Genomic DNA, 18678 nt, shown 5'->3' on the forward strand with positions numbered 1-18678 from the left:
TGCTTTTCCTCCGTCTTGCTAGCGTGGGTTCTTCAAGCGAGCCATCTACTACCGGGTAATGCCAAAGCACCGTGGTGTGAGAATTCGCAGAGCTGAACGCTATCAGTTCCATCTGGGATTTCAGCCAGAGGAGCCACAGAAAAAGTACTGGATGACCAGCTGGACAGAGACGCAGCACTGCTACTACTGATGCCTTTGAACCCCTTACTGCCACAGACAACACTGGGCCTGACTGGGCCTCATTGGGCCTGACTGGGCCTGACTGGACCTGACTGGGCTGCAAGGACTTCAGTGCATGGACCTACTGTGGACAGTGCATTTCCTGTTTTTTTGTTTTTTTTGTTGTTGCTGTTGTTGTGTTTTTTCTCAATTAGTATTCCATTTCCTGAACTTTTTCTGTGCAATATGCAGAACATTTGGAGAGATTGTAATTTGTTAAGTATTTTTTGTTGAATGCAGTGTTGTACACTGAAACCCATGTTGCATCCAGAGGGAAACTTTTGTTGTATTTTTAGGTATTAATGCGTCAAATCTGCATGTAACTTTTTTAAACATGTTTTTTTTTTCTCTTTTTTTGCTCAGTCTCTGAACATCTCTCCCCTAAAAGACATGGGGGGGAAATATTTTGCGTTACCTTGCAGAGGTGTTGCATTCACACACAATACGTTTTTAAGTGTATTTAGAAGACAGATCCTGAATACTGAAAGTAATTCTCTAAAATCTTACATATTTTCTTCTTTTTTTCTGATTAATGCATCAGGTTTCCATCCTTACTCTAAAATATAAACATGACAGAAACTTTCCGTCATGATGGAAAGAAAAATGTGCAAATATTTTGACCAAAATATTGGCGAGTGTACTTATATACAAGTTTAAATTGGGTGTATTTGCAAAGTTATTGTGTGGGAACACACAATCTGCAATACAATGCAATACTTTTACAAGGTAATACATGAGAAAAAACTTTCCTTATGTCCCTTAGGAGGCTCCGTACTTTTGTGCATCGTTATTGTTTGCTTTCAAAATAACCTCCAAACAGGTCTTGGAGGCCTAGATTTTATATTTTGACAACATCCACTCCGTTATGAGTTGTTGACTGTCTTTGCTTGAATGTCAATGATGGGAAAGCATCACAAAGTCTTATAATCCTCAGATGCAGGATTATTTTTGTTATATTTCTGGCTTTATATTGATTATGTCACTCACAATTTAATTGTCCCTCATAATTCCCACATCAGGGTTCACCAAATGGGCAGACGACACTTGATTTTTAATTTATTGCACCACGCTGAGCTAACACAATAAACAGATGCTATGTTGATATCTTAAGTATCTCAAACAGGGAGTCTGAACACTGGAAATGCTATTTGATTGTGAGGGTGTAGATGAAATTGTACATAATAGTGAGTTAAACTGACTGAATGAAAGCATGCATTTGGCCTTTACTCTCGTTTTTCCATATGAAACTGTCGACCAACACTGGAACCATAAATTTCGACTGCAGAAATGGTCTTTATGTGATAAAATGTCCCGTGGAACAGTTAAGACAATAAATCATTTCTGAATTAATTTTTCACCATTAGTTTCTAACACTCAGTAATGGGAATAAACTGTGGAGCAGCATCTTGAGGTTCAAGACAAGAAATCTTTCTTGTTTTAACGAGATGTAAATCTTATGTTGATTTTGATGTAAATCCCTTCTAGTCTAAAACAGAAAGGTATTCACAGTAAATACCTCTTGAAGTATCAACAGGGTGAGAAGAAGGATTCAGAGGGAAACCTATATGCTTTTTAAGACGTCACAAACTGTCAGAGGAGCATATTTTATATACAAAAATGAGAAACTTCCTCACTATAATAGGTTGTATGTTTGGTTAATATGTGAAAGTTTCTGCTCCTGCCTAGTTCTGGCAGTTAAATGCCTCCATATAAATGTGACCATATATTGTACAATTCATTTGATAAATACATTGTTAAAGCTTGTCCAAGCTGTCTGTACAAACGTTGTACTTTTGACATTTCTCGAGGCTCGTCGCTATGCTAAGCTCTTTGGTTATGCTAAGCTAAGCCGAGCTTTACAGTCCACTGTTCCTGCTTTTGGCCACACCCTCAAAGGAAGGGGAACCAATCACAGTCGCCGCTCACAGCTGGGCTTTGGAGTTACGTCAACTTCCTGAAGCATCGCGAGATCATCTCCGCCTTCCGTTCAAACAGTGGAGGAGATGGAGAACCGCGCGCTCAGGATGACCGTATCTTAGCTTTTCTGCCAGTGTTGCTGTTTGTGGAAATAAAGAATGTCTCTTCTGTTTTTTGTGTGATTTTTGTTTAGTTTTTTTAAATAGCTGTGATAGATTATTGCGATTCCATATTGAAGTTTTCACAAGTGGTGAAGACTTTTTTGCAACAAAGTGATTTTAGCAAGTGCTAATGTTCTGTAAAAGCACTCAGAGCAACACAGCATCGTTCTGATGTCAGAAAATATATTTAGTACTTTTGAATGCTTTAATTTTTCCAAAAGTCATCATTTCAGACAGTACTTAACTTGAAGACACTTTTGACTAAGTAACTTTTATTTTAATCAGATTGACTCCCAACCCAGAAGGGCCAGTCCAGACCTCAGACCTAGAGAAGCCGACTCAGTTGAATCGACTCGGTTGAATCGTCACCTCGATGTTTGTTTATCCCCGTGATCTTGACATGTGGACTGAAACTTTGGCTCCTGTCTCTCATGGCAAAATGGGTCCAGGGGAAGGGTTGGACTGAAAGCGACTCGGAGAGTCTGGTGATATGGTGGGTTAGGCGGCCAGACTGGGGAGAACAGGTCAAGGGGTCACAAGGATGAGCCCAGAGAAGCTACAGGAAGCACCACTTGTTGGTGGCAGTTGAGGGTGGAAGTTAGTTCCTGGCGGCATAATTTGATGAAGCACCTTTTGATTGAATTTCAAGATTCCTTGATAGGAATCTTTAGTATACCACAGCTGCACTTGTTAATATTCTGAAAAAGTTCTACAAATATCTCAGAGGTGCGGAGCCTCAGTTTTCCGCAGTTCTGTTCGGGTAACAGAAAACACTGAAAAGTTATTTCTGATTTACTCAGCCGAGGCAGAATTCAATGTCTTTATTACAGAGATAAAATCAGGTATTAAAACATGTTCACACATCGAAAGACACATATTTTAAAAACATTTCCTCTTTTACACTTAAATATTACAAATAAATTACAACTGATGTGTTTTTGCATTGCCAGACAATAATAAATTGAATACAAGGGTCTAGAGTAAATACACAAATGATCAACCAGAACATCTTTTTTTTTTTTACAGTGTGAAATAAAACAAATTCCATGGTCAGATGTTTTTATTCTTTATTCGAGGCAGGTTCCATCTTTTTAAAATAATCGATTTAAGAAAATTACCTAAAGCTATATTTTACAAAAGTTCAAATACACTTAAATTTTTTTTTCAGAAAAATAAAGTCAAAATATATCCACATATTCAATCAACTATTTTCCCCCTTTGTCGACGCACAACTTTTAAATGTGCACAATATATATATATATATATATATATATATATATATATATATATATATATATATATATATATATATATATATATATATATATATATATATGTGCTACACACACATTTCTGCATATTATTTGCTACATAAAATTATTCTGAGTGTATCCATAACATTTAAGGACAAATTGTCACATTTTGAACTTAAGACAAAACTTGTCCACTTCTGGTACAGTACACATTAGAAATATTAAAACATATTTATCATGAATCCAATTGTTAATATTCGACTTACTTAGGCTCTTACAGAACTACTTTGAAGTAAAAGGAGTGTTTAAGATCAAAGCTAAATAACTTCTACGCCTTATTACCATAAAACATCCCAGAAATAAATACTTTCATTCAAAACCATCAGTGAAACACCTGAATTTTTTTTGAAAAATAAAGATATACCTCTTAGATAGTATAAAAACATTTAACATTAGTTCTGATTTATATAAACCGAGAAAGCAGTTTGAAATTCCTGACATTCAGTCATCTTTCAGTGTGGAAAAAAAAAAAAGAATAATGAACTATACAGGAAAAAATGTGCTCTGACGTTCTGCAGCTGTTCACATTGAGGTTGGTTTTGTGGTCGCTACGATATAATCAGCTCAGACTTACAGTACTGCTAGTCTTTTTGCTTTAGCTCCATCATGGATAAGGACTTATTACGCTTCTTGGACTTCCTGTACCTGTAGGCCAGTTGGATGATGACCACCAGGAAAGCCAGGCTGATTGACAGCAGTAACCACTGACCAACTTTGGCAGCGTTCTTGTCCACTTTCAGTCCCAGGAACTCCACTTTCCCATCATTCGTTCCATCTTCAGGATCTAAAAGGTAAGAATGAATGAAAATATAATATTTTATATAGATTTCCAAGGTTCAGAAGAACAGAGCAGAACTCACCCTTTCACAGAAAAAGGACATAAAAATACTGAATTACAAATTTATTTGATAACTGTGAACCAGTGCAGCGTAATTAAATACAACAATAACTTCACAATCTTGGTCAAACATGCAAACACATCAGAACTTTTGTCCACCCACTGTTAGTAGTTCTGCACAACACACTAAATACGCCGAGTTCTTTTATGATGCAACAAAATCAATTCAATCTCCATGTATTTTTACAGCCTACAAGATGGCATTATTCAGTCAGGGGAACACTCTCTGAACACTGCAGCTGTTTAAAAGGTGTGTGAATGCCTGAAAGCATGGATCGTACCTCCAGTTGTACTCGGCCTCCAGTTGTAGTCGGGCCACCCACGGACCTCGTTGTTCTTCGTGTTCTCCTCCTCCAGCCATGTGATGAGAGGTTGGAAGTACTGCATGAGAGGCTGGGCGCTCATCTTGGACTGACCAGTGATCATGGCCATGGCTTCCGGCCACGGCTTACTGTAACCGAGCCGCATCACATCCCTGCAAGCGAGGATGTGATCAAAGCAGAGGTCAGGAGGAGGAAGACAAAGGGTTTGTTGTTGAAAATGTTGTGGTTTGTTCTTCGTCACACAAGGTGAGGTAAGTTAGGATGGTCTCTTCTCGTACTGCTTTGGAATTCACTCTAGTTTTGTATATTTAATAGAGTAATGAGATCACTCTGAAACATAAATTACTCCTTCATATCACTACAACTTCTCTCCAGCTGTCAACTGAAGGTGATCCTATAGAAAGGGCGTCAAACTCATTTTCAGTTTGGGCCACATGAAGATCACGAATGTTCTTAAAGGGCCGGTTGTGTCAGAATGTGTTACTAAAATCCTCGCGCCAATTCGCTCTCTCCATTGAATGAGCACTTCTTAAAATAAAACATTGAACATCGTTTCACGTTGATGTAATTCGGTTGTATATGGATAAGAACTGCTTTAACCGGATTTATTAAATAATATTATCACAGTCCTAATTTAATTGCCAAAATAATTTTTGCCAAAAGATAATTTCGGCAAAAAAAATTAAAATAAATAAATCACTTATTTTAGGAAGGTGACAATATTTAAGAACACAACTGGCTTTTTAAAAAAAGTACTTTATGTTTTTCAGCTACACACTGTCTGGAAAACACACAATAGTTTTTTATGGTGGGCCAGATTAGGTCCCCAGGCCTTGAGTTTGACACATGCTATAAAAGAGTCTGCAGGATTCAGAGCACACTAACCCCAGCAGCTTCCCAGCTTCTTTAGATTGGTAGATGTCACACGTGTGCAGAGGCCCATCATGCTTAGCTGCATCACAAAGAGCTTTGTGGAACTGAAACTGGATGACGAAGCTGACGAAGTAACTGAAAAACATGACAATATGCACTTTAAGGATGATGCTTGTGGGCTCATTGTAAGCCGTGCGTACAATGAGCAAGTCCTATTTTCTTATCTATTTATAGCTGCAGCGTCTCTAAGCAGTTATCAAGCTGAGCTCTAACATGTCTTATTTGCTTTGTAATGCAACACTACCGGACGTATGGCACGCTCGCAGGGATGTGGAACTTTGCACCTGGGTCAAAGTCGTCCTCAGTGCGGGTTACTGGAGGGCACAGGCCCTGGTACTTCAGTCTGCAATGAACAAAAAACATTTACAGGTTTGATTGTTACTGCGTAATCAGCCACTTTATGATGAGCGATCACAATAACAAGCATGTTTAACCGCTGAAGTTCTTCACCTGAGGTTCCACCACTCTTTATTGTAATCCGACGTTGGGATGCGTCCGTCAAAGACCTTCCACCTCCACTGGTCCATCAGGTAGCCAAAAGGCAGGAAGGCGATCTTGTCCAGCGCCATGCTCATCAAAAAGTTGATGTCACTCTCTGCACAAGAGTGAGACATTTATTACTTAGAAACAAACCAAAATAAAAAAAAACAAAAACAAATGCCTTGCGCTTCTTGCGGCTCACCCTTGTTACTCTCCACTTTGTCCAGGAGCCCGATGCTCTGCAGGTGTTTGGGCGTGGAGACGGACAGCGCCAGGACGTCTCCGATGGCTTCGTGGAAGCCTGGGTTGGCGCCGGTGCGGAATGTAACGGGCTGGTCTTTGTACTGCAGGAAGTACTGCACATGGCCCATCTCATGGTGCACAGTGATCAGGTCATCCATAGTCACGACGGTGCACTGTTTTATCCTGGTAACACAAGCAGACACACGATTACAGTTCAGCCTTTTTTGTTAGGAGACAATGAGCCTTCAAATTATTCCTTAAAGCTCTAAAGCAGCAAAGAGCCACAGGAAGCTCGGCAGCCACAAAACAGACCCACACCCATCGGTGCCATGAGTTTTAATGACTCATGAACATGCTTATTCACATGTGATTCTAATGTATAATGGAAACACAACTACTGTAAAATTGTGTCTGTTCAAAATGAGCAGAATACAAAGAAAGATGTGTCCATTTGGCAGCTACTAACTGGACTGTTTCTGAGAGTCGGTCAAATTTCCACATTGTTTTTGGGCTAAAAACTCTGTCAGATCCAGCAACCTGTGAGTGTCCCTGGCTGGGACTCGCTGCTGTAAGGTCTTTAGAGAAAAAGACAAATGTAACAACAACAAGAGTTCAACCTGAAGTCCTTTCGGTTAAAGAAATCCCACGCAGAGGCATGGCACACCACCTGGCGTCCGTCAGTCGGCTTCTCCAGCATGGATTTGTCCCAGAACTCTTGCGGCATTGGCAGGAGACCCAGGGAGGTGAAAAACCTGTCCGACTCCTGAAACATCCTGGTTGCATTCCAGCCCTGAACAAGAACAGCATTGCCTGCATTGACTGTGAGATTTTCTCTGGGAAGAGGCTTTAACCACCAGACGGTCTTTAATGACAATACGATTATTATGTTCCGTGTATTTCATGCATTTATTTACCTGCGCCACCATAGCTGGTGTGGCATCAACTTGTGTGGCACCTGGATAGGGCATGACTAAATCCATGATGCCAGACCATGTCTGTGCCCACATGTTGCCTGAAATGTCAAAGCAGAATAGCAGAACTTTTTATGTCAAAGACTCAGAGGTTAGTGAGCAGGTCTCTCTGCTGTGTCGCTGTTTAACCGTGTGGGATTTGTGACTATGATTGAGTCCATGTGGAACTGGAACACACATTCTCATGCTTTACGCCTCTAAAAGAAAATTTCATCCTGCTGGAATCCAAAGGCATCTGCAGCTTGACGTTATTCGCCACACTACTCTTCTCCAATGAAAACATAAAGCCAAGCTACTGATACGATGTGCATACGGTTTTAAACCAGAAAGCTCTACACTTACCCAAAAGGTGAGCAGGGATGGGCCCCTTTAAGTTGATGTTATCTGAGCCATACTTTTTGTAAAGAGCCCTTCGAACGTAGGCGTGCACGTTGAGATAGAGCGGCTCCAGTTCCTTCCACAGAGCCTCCAGGTCCTCTTCAAAGGTAGGGGTTTCATAAAGGGACCGCCAGAAGGCCCCATTATCAGAATGCCCTGTAAACGGCACAGGAGGTTAACACAGGTGTATTTAAAGTGGCACTTTTGCCTCACAGTTTTGCTCTACATTCCTCATCAAGTCGACGAGGTCATGGTTTAACCCGACCGCACTCGCTTGCAGCTGAGATTTATATAAACTGCTAAAGCAAAAGTAGTTATTGTTGGAGGCGTCTTACAAGCTCAGTTCTGGGGTTTTCAACAGCTCAAGAACTTTAAGCTGCAAAAGATGCGGAATAATTTATGTTATGAATGTTCTCTTATCAGAAAATACCACTTTCCTTCTCTAAATATAGTTTACTGTAGCACACACACACACAAAGTATGAATAGACAGCTACTTTTGTTCTTCTCACTGTTATTGATAGTGAATTCTAAATATACTTTAGGATCATATGCCAAACGAATTTACAGTTTAGGTTTTCGTAAACAACAGATTAGTTGGTAATTAGCCCTCACTTTTGAAGCAGAGCAAATTGTGCTGATTGCTGACATGGCATAAACAACACAGGATGATTCCTGTGACTCTGGTTGTGCTAAGAAGTCAGCACTGTCTTCTCTGTTTCCCAGTAAGAGCAATAAAGCACATGTATTTATCACTTAGAATTTTTTTTGTCAAACTAAAGAACATTTCTGTGGTAAAATTTCCAGATTGACGAAGTTTAAAAACCAGTAAAACCTGGGAAAAATGTAACATACAGGTTAAGTATCTCACTTTGACAGTGCCACTCAAAGCTTTTTTATTCAGCAAAAAGTCCAAATGTCTGCATTGTTTGTATTTGTCGGCATTCATTTAAATTACATTTCCTGCCTTAAAGGCAACTTGGAAAACATTTCCGGCTGCAGAGGGAACGAGGAAATCGTACATGTAGGGTGACATTAGATCCAGATGACATACCATTGAGTGTTGCGGCCTTATTGGCCAGTTCAACGTATCTCTTGTAATCTTCACGGATTACTTTGCCAGCAGCGTCTCTCCATCCTTTCCAGGCAAACAAGAGTTCATCGTAATCCCTGGACTCTGCCATGATTCTCTGGAGATCTGAAAACAGACAGTTTTATTTGATTACTACCTATAAACATTAGTTAATTAGTGCTGGCCTGTACTTAACGTAAATTTGATCCCTAAGTGTTTCTAATTAAGTTGAAAAATTCTTAACTGTACCTGGATCCAGTGGATGACATTTGCCATCTGGCCTACAAACTTCTGCCACACTATATTTTGTCTCCATGTTAGACATAATATTATTTAACTGTGAAAAAAAACAAGAGATGAAACATCAAATTTTCCCAATAATACAAAAATTCACAAATGACAGTACCTACATAAATAAAGTTGATATAAATTAAAGTAGATCTTGTCAGAAAGCAGGTGTGAGTATGAATGTCATGTTTTTAGAGCCAGCAGTAAAATCAGCTCTGAGTTCAAAGAAACCTGTACATTTTTGTCTTGTCTTCTGATACTTAAACTCGCTAAGTGCATTTCCAGCATTATATTAAACATTAGCCAGATGAATTCATTCCCGTCCCCACCTCTTCCAGTTCTGCAGTTGGCAGCGCTGCTTTCTCAAGGTCGCTGAGTTTTTTGATGATGCGTTTGACCGAGGCGTCCTGGAAGTCGGAGGTGTCGTACCGGCGAGCCTTCAGGCCGTACTCCAGGGTGTGAGCCGCCATCTCCAGGTCCTTCTTAAGCTGGAGATCAACAAACGCTTGGTCATTAAGACTGAAGAATAACACGGGTTACTGCCAGAGGATGCCCCAAAACATGAATCTTAGATGTGTCAACGATGCGGGAATACAGTCATTTTTAGGCAAGTCAGTGATTTGACACAAATGATTAAACAGGTCAACAGGCAAAACATTGTCTGGGGTTTTTCAACTGTTACAGGGTCACATTGAGGAGCTGAATCCAAAAATCACGTTGGTTTTGCTCAACCAGGTCAACTTTCTGAACTATGGAGCAACATTAGCATCAAAATTCATGACTTGTTCTCACAGTGGAGATCATTGATCACTCTGATCAATGAGTGATGATCCCAGGACAGAAAAAACAGAAGAGACAGAATTTTACACAATGAAGACGAAATGTTCAATTCACATGTACTTGCCCTTATTATTTATTTATTATTCAATTTACATAAATCCAAATTTGTAACATTTAATTAATATACTCTGTTAGAAAACAATTTGTTCCTCCTGTGACTTCTTTTGAATGAGAAATAATAGAAATAAACTGATGTCACAAAAATGTCATCAATTTAGTCAGAAGATCAAATTTCTCTCAATCAAATTAGAATAAAATCCTGACCTGGTTGAGAAAAATGGATGTTATTTTTGAATTCAGAAGTGCAAAATAGTCCTAACTCGATTGAAAAAAGAGACGACTTCCCAAAAAAAAAAAAAAATTTCTGTAACCCAGTGATCGGTGTTCACATGGACTAAATACGACAGCCGCAGTTCAGCAGCTGTTGCCCTCACCACTTCCTGGTTATTAGCTTCAGTGATGTTGGTGTTGTACTTCCAGTTGGCCTCAGTGTAGGCATTCCACACTAGTTCAACTGTGCTGTTGTATTCATCCAGAAATTGCTTTGCATGAAGCTCGTCTGTATTCTTGTCTGTTTAGAGGAGAATCACAGTCAGTTGAGACAGTAAATACTGGAAGGGCTTTTAATGTTCTCACACTTCAGCATCACCGATATCTTCAGGGTAGCCTTCAGGGATGGGCGGGACCCAGTTGAATTCAGGCCATCCCAGGGTCTCGTTCTCATTTTGTTGTTCCAGCCACTGGATTACGGGGTCGAAGTATTTCATCAGAGAAGTGGCGTTCATCTTATTAGTTCCTATGGCCTCTTGGAGGACTTCAGGCCAGGGCTTAGAGGAACCTGCTTCAAGAACTTTTCTGTTGTAGGGAGAAAATGTATTGCATGTTTATCTTCTCAAAACTGTTTGTTACTGATGCTGTGCGATAAAGACGCCGTTCCTACCGTAGAATCTCGCCAGCCTCCGCAGAACGGTAGATGTCGCAGGTGTGCAGAGGCCCGGTGTGCTTGGCCGCCTCACAGAGTTTTTCGTGAAACTGGAACTGGAGGATGAAGCTGACGAAGTACCTGAGACACAGACGATTACTTTATGAAAACCACATTCATTAGATTTGCTGTGCAGGTTCCATATGTTTCTAAAGCGGCCGTATATCAGCAGTTTCCTAAAACAAGCCAGAACATGAACTCTTCAGTGGCCTCGGCTTCTGCAACGGGTCGGTCCTTTGTTGTTGGTTCAAGGCGACGGAACAAAACGGCAGAAAGTCCGTGCGCTCCCTTCTTCTTGTTTCGCTTTAATGTTGATAGTTAAGTGTTGCTTACTGTTGATGCATTGCCTCAAAATATAACATTGCCTCAATTGTTATATTTAATGGTGCAGAAGAGGTTTTTTGTTTCTTCTAAAGAAATTTAAATTGACTTTTTCCATCTCTGATTTGTTACATTTTCCTTCTGTTTTGTGTCAATATTAAAAATAGCACTAAAGTGTAATTAATTCATGACTTAATTCACACTACTAGAGACTCTAAAAAAAGATTGATCTTCACTAAGATTGAATATAGAACATATAATAACATTATTCTCTGAGTACTGCAAATATGATAGAGTTGAGGTTTTGCTTGGTGTGAAGAAAAATTCTTTGGACAGGAGGTTTTCTTTACCTCTGTGACACTAGTTGTGTGTCGTGTTGTCGTAAAATTGTAAAAGTTGCATGGGGTCTACCTGATGTATGGCGTGTTTCCAGGAATGTGATACTTGGCTCCTGGATCAAAGTGATCCTCTGTTCGGCTGGTAGGTGGGCAAATTCCTTGATACTTTGTTCTGTGAAAGAAAGAGTTGATGAGTCGCCCACTCAAAATGAGAAATAGTTTTTGTCAAATGCTTGTTTTTATTCTTCCATTGAAGTTGTATTCATCAAACATGGCTAACGAGACTTTGATTAAGAGTTCAAACCTGAGGTACCACCATTCCGAGTTGTACTTCTCCGGAGGAATGCTGCCACTAAACACGCCCCATCTCCACAGGTCAATGAGGTAGCCAAAGGGAAGGAAGGCTATCTTCTCCAGAGCGGTCTTCAACAGGAAGTTCAGATCAGTTTCTAGAAATTCAAAAATCCAAGACTCGTCTCATTGTATTTCAGTCATCATTTCTATTTAAAGATCGTACTCTAAGTTTGCATCTCTTTCACGGGAGGCTATTCAATGATTGTTACCCGCGTCGGTGGCCACAGACTCCAGAAGGTTGATCTCGTGAAGGTGCTTGGGTGTTGAAACTGACAGGGACATAACGTCACCGATGGCTTCATGGAAACCAGGGTTGGCTCCACGGCGGAAGCCTACAGGCTGATCCTTGTACTGCAGGTAATACTGGATGTGGCCCATCTCATGGTGCACAGTGAAGAGCTGCTCCATGGTTACTGTGGTGCACTGCTTAATCCTGAACAGGATGAAACACAAACAGTAACGTACAGATTGACTTGTAAATGGTATTTAGTCTGTACATGTATAGCACTTGTCTGGTCCAAAAGGACTCCAGAGCACTTTACATTACATCCAGTCAGTCATTATACTACTACAAGCTACCAAATTGTAGTCACAGTCTGACCGCAGAGAGGCTGCCATCCACTGGTGCCACCAGGATCTCTGATTGTCACTAGCAGGCAAGGCTGTGAAGCGTCTTGCCCCAAGATACAAATACAGAGACAGATAGACATGGCTTCAACCAGCAATCCAATGGTACCAATCCAATCCAATCCAACGGTTGCCACCGTTTCTGCTAACAACTATAGACACGATGCAACATCACATGCACAAGATCCCGCCCCCCAGCTCCCAACTGGAGGCCAAAAGCCTCTGAGCCGATGACTACCTGATCTAGCAGTCAATTTGTCAACTAAATCTTAAATGTGTGTGTGATACCGAAAGAAAACTTGTTATCTAGTTGTCAAACTGTGATGACTGGATAATAAGGTCCAAGGATATTACAAGAAAAATCAACCAATGAACTTCATTCCAACAGACATTTCAGAGACCGCTGGGCAGCCGAAACGCTTTACATCAGAACAGAAATATGAAGAGAAAGAAAGAAAGAAAGAAAGAAAGAAAAGAAAAGGAACATACAAAATGTATGTTTGTCTACATTTTCCAATGTAAAAAATAATAATAATAATTTAACTTAAAAAGTTTCAATAAAAAAAGAAAGGCAGAGAAAGGTAGGCAAGTCACGCTAGCTTGACTTTGACAACTTTAACATGTAGGTGTGCTGTGGACTTCAGTGTGTTTGGTTCAGTTAAAGGCGACCTGCCCACACCAACTCTGCCAGATCATTAGTAGAGCAGATGTTGAATTTAGATAATCAAGCAATAAGTGTTCAGAAAAACACTTCTTAATAAACATCAAGCATGAAAACATATTTATCACCTATTGAATGTTCTGCTCTTTGTGTGGGAAATGGCTGCATATTTTATGTTGTTGAATCCAAAGCCCAGTGGAGATGTTGCCAGCCAGTTGCTATAGCAACGGGTCTGTGTGGAGCATCGCTGACACACAGATCAAGAAAAAAAAGAATAGTTGAATTGTCCAACAGTTTGTTTTAGCGCTATTATGCTTTTAATGTGGCACACTGTACAAAATGAATGCCTACATTTCCAGGTTTAATTTTGGTAACAGATTTGTTCTACTGTGGCTGTGCGGCTATGGATGGCAGGTAAAAGAATCGCTTTCTTGCCCTCCAGCGTTCTGGATGTAAACAACAACATGCAATATGTCTGTAGTTTGTGTTTACTAAAGCAGATGCACAGGCAGCACAGGTTACAAATTTTACCTGAAGTCTTTGCGGTTGTAAAAGTCCCAGGCAGACGCATGGCACACGACCTCCCGATCGTCAGGCTTAACAAGCATCGATTCTTCCCAGAACTCTGGCGGCATCTCCTTCAGACCCAGAGAGGTGAAGAACTCCTCGGCCACACGGAACATGTGTGTGGCATTGTAGCCCTGAAAAGACCGATGCCATTGAACAGTTAGTTCATCGTTTATCTTTGCAGGCCAAAGCAATAACATAAAGTCTGTCTTTCACACATACCTGTTTGACCATCTCGTCAGTCACATCCAGGTTGGCTTTGTCAGGAAATGGGATCATCATATCATAAATGTTATTCCACGTCTGGGCCCACATGTTTCCTGTGTGGGAGGATGGAAATATACTTAAAAAGCCATTCTGAATCACTGTGCAAGCTCCTACATTAAGGCATTCTCTTCAGTGCGTATTAGTAGAGTGCTCACTGACCATAAAAGGTCCATATTATGTTACTGGGCTACAGCTGTGTGATATTAAGCAAGATGTTTATCTGGGACAAAGTGGATCATTTGACTGGTAAGAACGTAGTTTCTGCAATCACCAAAGTTTATAGTGGAACTAAGCAAACCCGACCTCTTCAACTTTTTGTATGAAAGAAAAATTCAAATGGTGAACGTGTGCTTCCATTGTGGTAACTGTGTGCATCTTACCCAGTAGATGTGCAGGGATGGGTCCCTTTAGGTTGATGTATTTGGATCCATAGAAGTTGTAGAGTTTGCGTCTTACAAAGGCATGCAGGTTCAGGTAGAGCGGTTCAATCGTCTTGTAGAGATTTTCTAAATCCTCCTGAAAGGTTTCCGTCTCATACCAGGAGCGCCAATCAGCCCCGGTGTCATCAAAGCCTTTGAAGAAATTCAGTTTTCACAAGTTTTGGTGTGCAACATTTTTACCTCCATCTTTTGCCTTTTTATTTTGAGCCAAATTAGACTTCTTACCATCGAGCTTTGAGGCTTTGTTGCTGAGCTCCACAAACCTGGGATAATACTCCTGAAGAGGCACGCCTGATGCATTGTGCCAGCCTTCCCAAGCAAACAGTAACTTCTTATAACTCCTGGAGTTGGCCAGGATTTCTGTGAGTTCTTCAACACAAATGACAATTTCCCTTTAGTTAGACAGACACAGGAAAGACAACGTCAATCAATCACACAACTCAAAGGGAAAAGATGCTAAATTCCCTGTAATCGTCTTGATGCATTGTTGCTTGCATAATTTCCTGCTCCCCAAGAGGATCGCATGCTCTTTATCTGGGAGATAATGTTTTTCACAATAATATTTTACACAAGATCAAAAAATAAGGGTCGAAGTTTATGTATGGTTTACCTCATCTGCACTGTGGACAGCTTCTATAAAAGACAAACTACTCAGCGTTATGGATGTAATGAGCTCATTTCAGTTTATGAGCAATTCTCTTAGGTGATTGTTTTTTCCACTCTCCCTGTAAGTGCCGAAGAGCACTTCCTCACAAATGCATTAAGCACTTGAAGCTGACACAAAAGACCATTGTTCTCAATGAATGCCTGTAACTTCCAAGCCATGAAGATGCGTTAGCGTTTCACATAGCACTCTAGATACAACAGCAACTTCCTCTTAAGATTCTTCAGAAATTATACCCATCCTGTTGCTTCCTGAAACCGATAAAATCTCAAGCACTTACAACTGTTGTGAGTTCAACATTTCCCCGTATGCAGAGCTCTTTCCTGCTACAAACTGCTAACATTTGAACAATTCATGGATCTTGCCCCTTAAAACCTAAAGACTATTTTTACATACCAGGTTCCAGGCTCCAGCTTATGTCTGGCTCTGGGTACACCTTAGCTGTTGAATAAATACTGTCCATGGTGCTCAGGATTTTGTTATACTAAAAACAAGACAAAGAATGAATGAGCAGGTTCCGTGAATCAAGCAGGGTAAATGTAATGTAAATCTTTGCAAATTTGCATCATATTTATACTTTTGATACATGAAAAGTACTAGACCTCTTCTCGTTCAGCCTGTGGAAGGTTGGCAGCTCCCAGTGATTTGATCTTTTCAATCAGTTTCCTGTCGGCTGTGGTTAGACTGTTCAGGGTTTCCTGAGAGAAGACCTGCTTGGCCTTCCCCCCCCAGGCCTCTACGAAGGCTTGTTCTTCAAGACTTGCAGCTACCTTAAGACAAAAAGCGTTAGAAGTGAGAGTTAATTTCTGTCAATGCATTAGAGCAAAACGTGAACCCCATTCCGTCCTCCCATTTAGAAAACATTAAAGCCTGAACAACATCCATTCAGTCATCACTGTCCGCTAACTTCAAGGTCAGTTCAGAGGGGATGATTTCTAGGAGGGAAACCCTCTGACCACCTGAGCTCATTCTGGGAGATTCAAACCCATTTCCATGTCAGAAGCAATAAATCTCAATCTGCCCCAGCAGGCTATCCTTCCAATGTGCCTGGAATCAGTCTCGGTAGGCATTCCAATAACATGACTATTAGTTGTATGAAAGACACATGCACTCCTCTGCATCAAGCAAGCACTGATTACTAACACTGACAATGAAACCTGTTACCTCAGATCAGGATGAACTGACTTTCATCTCGGACTCTTCAAACTTGGCTGCACAAATACCGTAGAACATGATGAAGGTTGTGGTCTGGAAAGGCCAATAGTCCTACATCATCAGCAATAAGCATAAATGAAACCTGAAGGTTCCCAAACCAGACACGGTCTTTCAAATACGGGTCCTCAAGATCCTGCCCATAAACGATACAATCACAGCTGGCCTGTTGGTTTTCTACCCTGCATTGTTGCCTGGTTGTGTTTGCTTTGAACAGAGTGGCCTCTCCAAAGTAGGCGGGGAAAATGTGTCACTTCATCTACTTTGTGGTACAACAACATTGAGCTTGGGTAACAGTTTATCATCATCATAGAAGTAATTACATTCTGGCAACATGTGTTGACCGAAGGCAGAATACCAAAGATATGGTACATATAGGAATAGTAGAAAAGTACTGAAGACCTGACTGGACCATCCAGCTGTACCGCACTGAAAATAACAACATAGCATGGTGAGGTAATGTATGCACCCCTAAAACAAAAAATTCCTAAAAACCTTCTGTGATATAAAAGTGACTGTATTCACCCTTCAGGACTGATTAAAACTCTCCATTTGCAGCTAGAGAAAGGACTTGAAGGACTGATTTTATGTTCCTCATCTGTTCATTTTCCAATTCTGGGATCAGTGATGTGCATCTCATCTTTCTGCAACATTACCGCCTCATCACCTACAACTTTAGTTGAAAGAAACGTTTCTGTCATTTGTTCCTGTCCTCTCGTTTTATTCTTTATGTACTCCCACACCGTCAACACTCCCCTTTATCTAAACACCCAGTTTTCACAGTGTGATGACTATAAGCAATGATAACACTACAGATAAGGATGAGGCAAAAAGGGAAAAAAAGTGTGACATCACAGGAAAAAATTGGGCACATTTGGATCGTTTGAACTGCACCCACTAAAAAAAAAATCTGTTTATTGTTTTTCAGTAGACTCTAGCATGTTATCATCCCTTATGAGGCTGTTATAAATGTGTAACTGAATTGAACACTGTGGTTAAACTTAGAACAAATGACTGATTTGTGTATCTCAGTGAGCTCCCAAGTGCATTGGACTTCAAAGGCCTAACGAGCAAATGTTACTCCATGTTCCTAAAGATTTTAAATAAAGACAAAGATCATGTCATTTCAATAAACTGGAGCTAGAAAAAGCCTGGGATTTTTCTATGCTCAAGCAGAGAAAGCCACAAAGTGAGTAAACTGGTTGTTCAGACTGGAGCAGTGGTAACTGGAGCCTTTCAAGAGTTACTGGTCGGCAAACTGGCTTGAGCTAAACGCCACAGAGAACCTGTGGAGTTTTGTCAGTAGGTTTGAGATTTTAGTACAAAACACTTTGAGTGGCCTCTCATAAACAGTTTGTATATGTTTCACCGTGTGTAATGAATCGAAATGAGACTTTAACACTTTGAGTTGAATTACTAAAATCAACTTTTTCATGATTCTCATTTGTTGAGATGAATGTGCAAAGAATTCATAGTCGTGAGGATAAGAGAGAACAAAGCGTGAGCTTATGGAACGGTTTGCAACCCTGATACAAGCACCGAGGGCCGTGGAATGTTGCAGTTTGTATCGACTGTCTCGGTCTTTGCTTGAGCTTCGGATGTCACTTCCACTGATTTTTTTTGTTGTTTTTTTTCTACCCCAAAATCTTCCGTCAGACAGAGCAACCTCGACAACAATTTATGAGCCTGTCTGTCCCTGCATGCTGACAGTCATAGCGCCGCGACTTTACTCTGAGATCAATAATGTGACTGACAAAAGGAGAGGAGATTGCATTTTTAGAAAAAAGCTTTTGTCTCTGCGCTACACTCGCTCGCCTACAGCTCCAGTGAATCCTTAAGGCTTTTCTTTACGGCGTTCTGAAAGGTCAGGGACATTCTCGCTCCGTGATGGCGGGGTTTAAAGAATAGGTGCTTTTCCAGGCCGCTGGAGACCAACGTTTTCTTCTGCAGCCAACATTTTAAAGAGAGTCGTGGCCTAAAACAACACATGTTGTACATTTAGCAAATTGACAGCATACAGACAAACAATGTATTGTTACTCAATCGTTACCATTTGCTGAACACTGACATGAAAAATCAAGTCAAAAAAATGGCACACAAACCATAACACACAGAACAGTAGATTCTTTCCACTGTTTTTGTTGAAGACTCTTATCTCTCTCTGTCCACACAATCACTGAAACAACAGACAGCAGCAAAAGGAAAAAGTG

General features: G+C 40.5%; 2 protein-coding genes across 3 annotated transcripts in view; one reads left to right on the top strand and one right to left on the bottom strand.

Moving 5' to 3' along the window:
* itga3b (integrin, alpha 3b) overlaps positions 1-2308 on the top strand; it is a 33875-nt gene extending 31567 nt beyond the window's left edge. For both annotated transcript variants that reach the window (XM_055021234.1, XM_055021235.1), the window contains exon 26: positions 23-2308. The gene's annotated coding sequence lies outside the window, so the exon portion shown is untranslated. The remainder of the gene's footprint in view (positions 1-22) is intronic.
* Positions 2309-3103: 795 nt separating this feature from the next.
* On the bottom strand, positions 3104-16026 carry LOC129352312 (angiotensin-converting enzyme-like; the record flags this gene model as incomplete). The annotated part of the gene is given in 24 exon segments (XM_055021244.1): positions 3104-4394; positions 4790-4983; positions 5717-5839; positions 6009-6107; positions 6215-6359; positions 6447-6670; positions 7105-7277; positions 7402-7499; positions 7801-7992; positions 8890-9033; positions 9157-9244; positions 9525-9683; positions 10470-10606; positions 10685-10890; positions 10976-11098; positions 11750-11848; positions 11981-12125; positions 12240-12463; positions 13850-14019; positions 14108-14205; positions 14533-14724; positions 14818-14961; positions 15653-15740; positions 15859-16026. Coding segments are annotated over 23 exon segments (3447 nt in total). The 3' UTR covers positions 3104-4191.
* Positions 16027-18678: the final 2652 nt, after the last annotated feature.

This window comes from Poeciliopsis prolifica, unplaced genomic scaffold (assembly GCF_027474105.1).
Source record: "Poeciliopsis prolifica strain line A6 unplaced genomic scaffold, Auburn_PproV2 SCAFFOLD074, whole genome shotgun sequence".
Classification (NCBI taxonomy): Eukaryota; Metazoa; Chordata; class Actinopteri; order Cyprinodontiformes; family Poeciliidae; genus Poeciliopsis; species Poeciliopsis prolifica.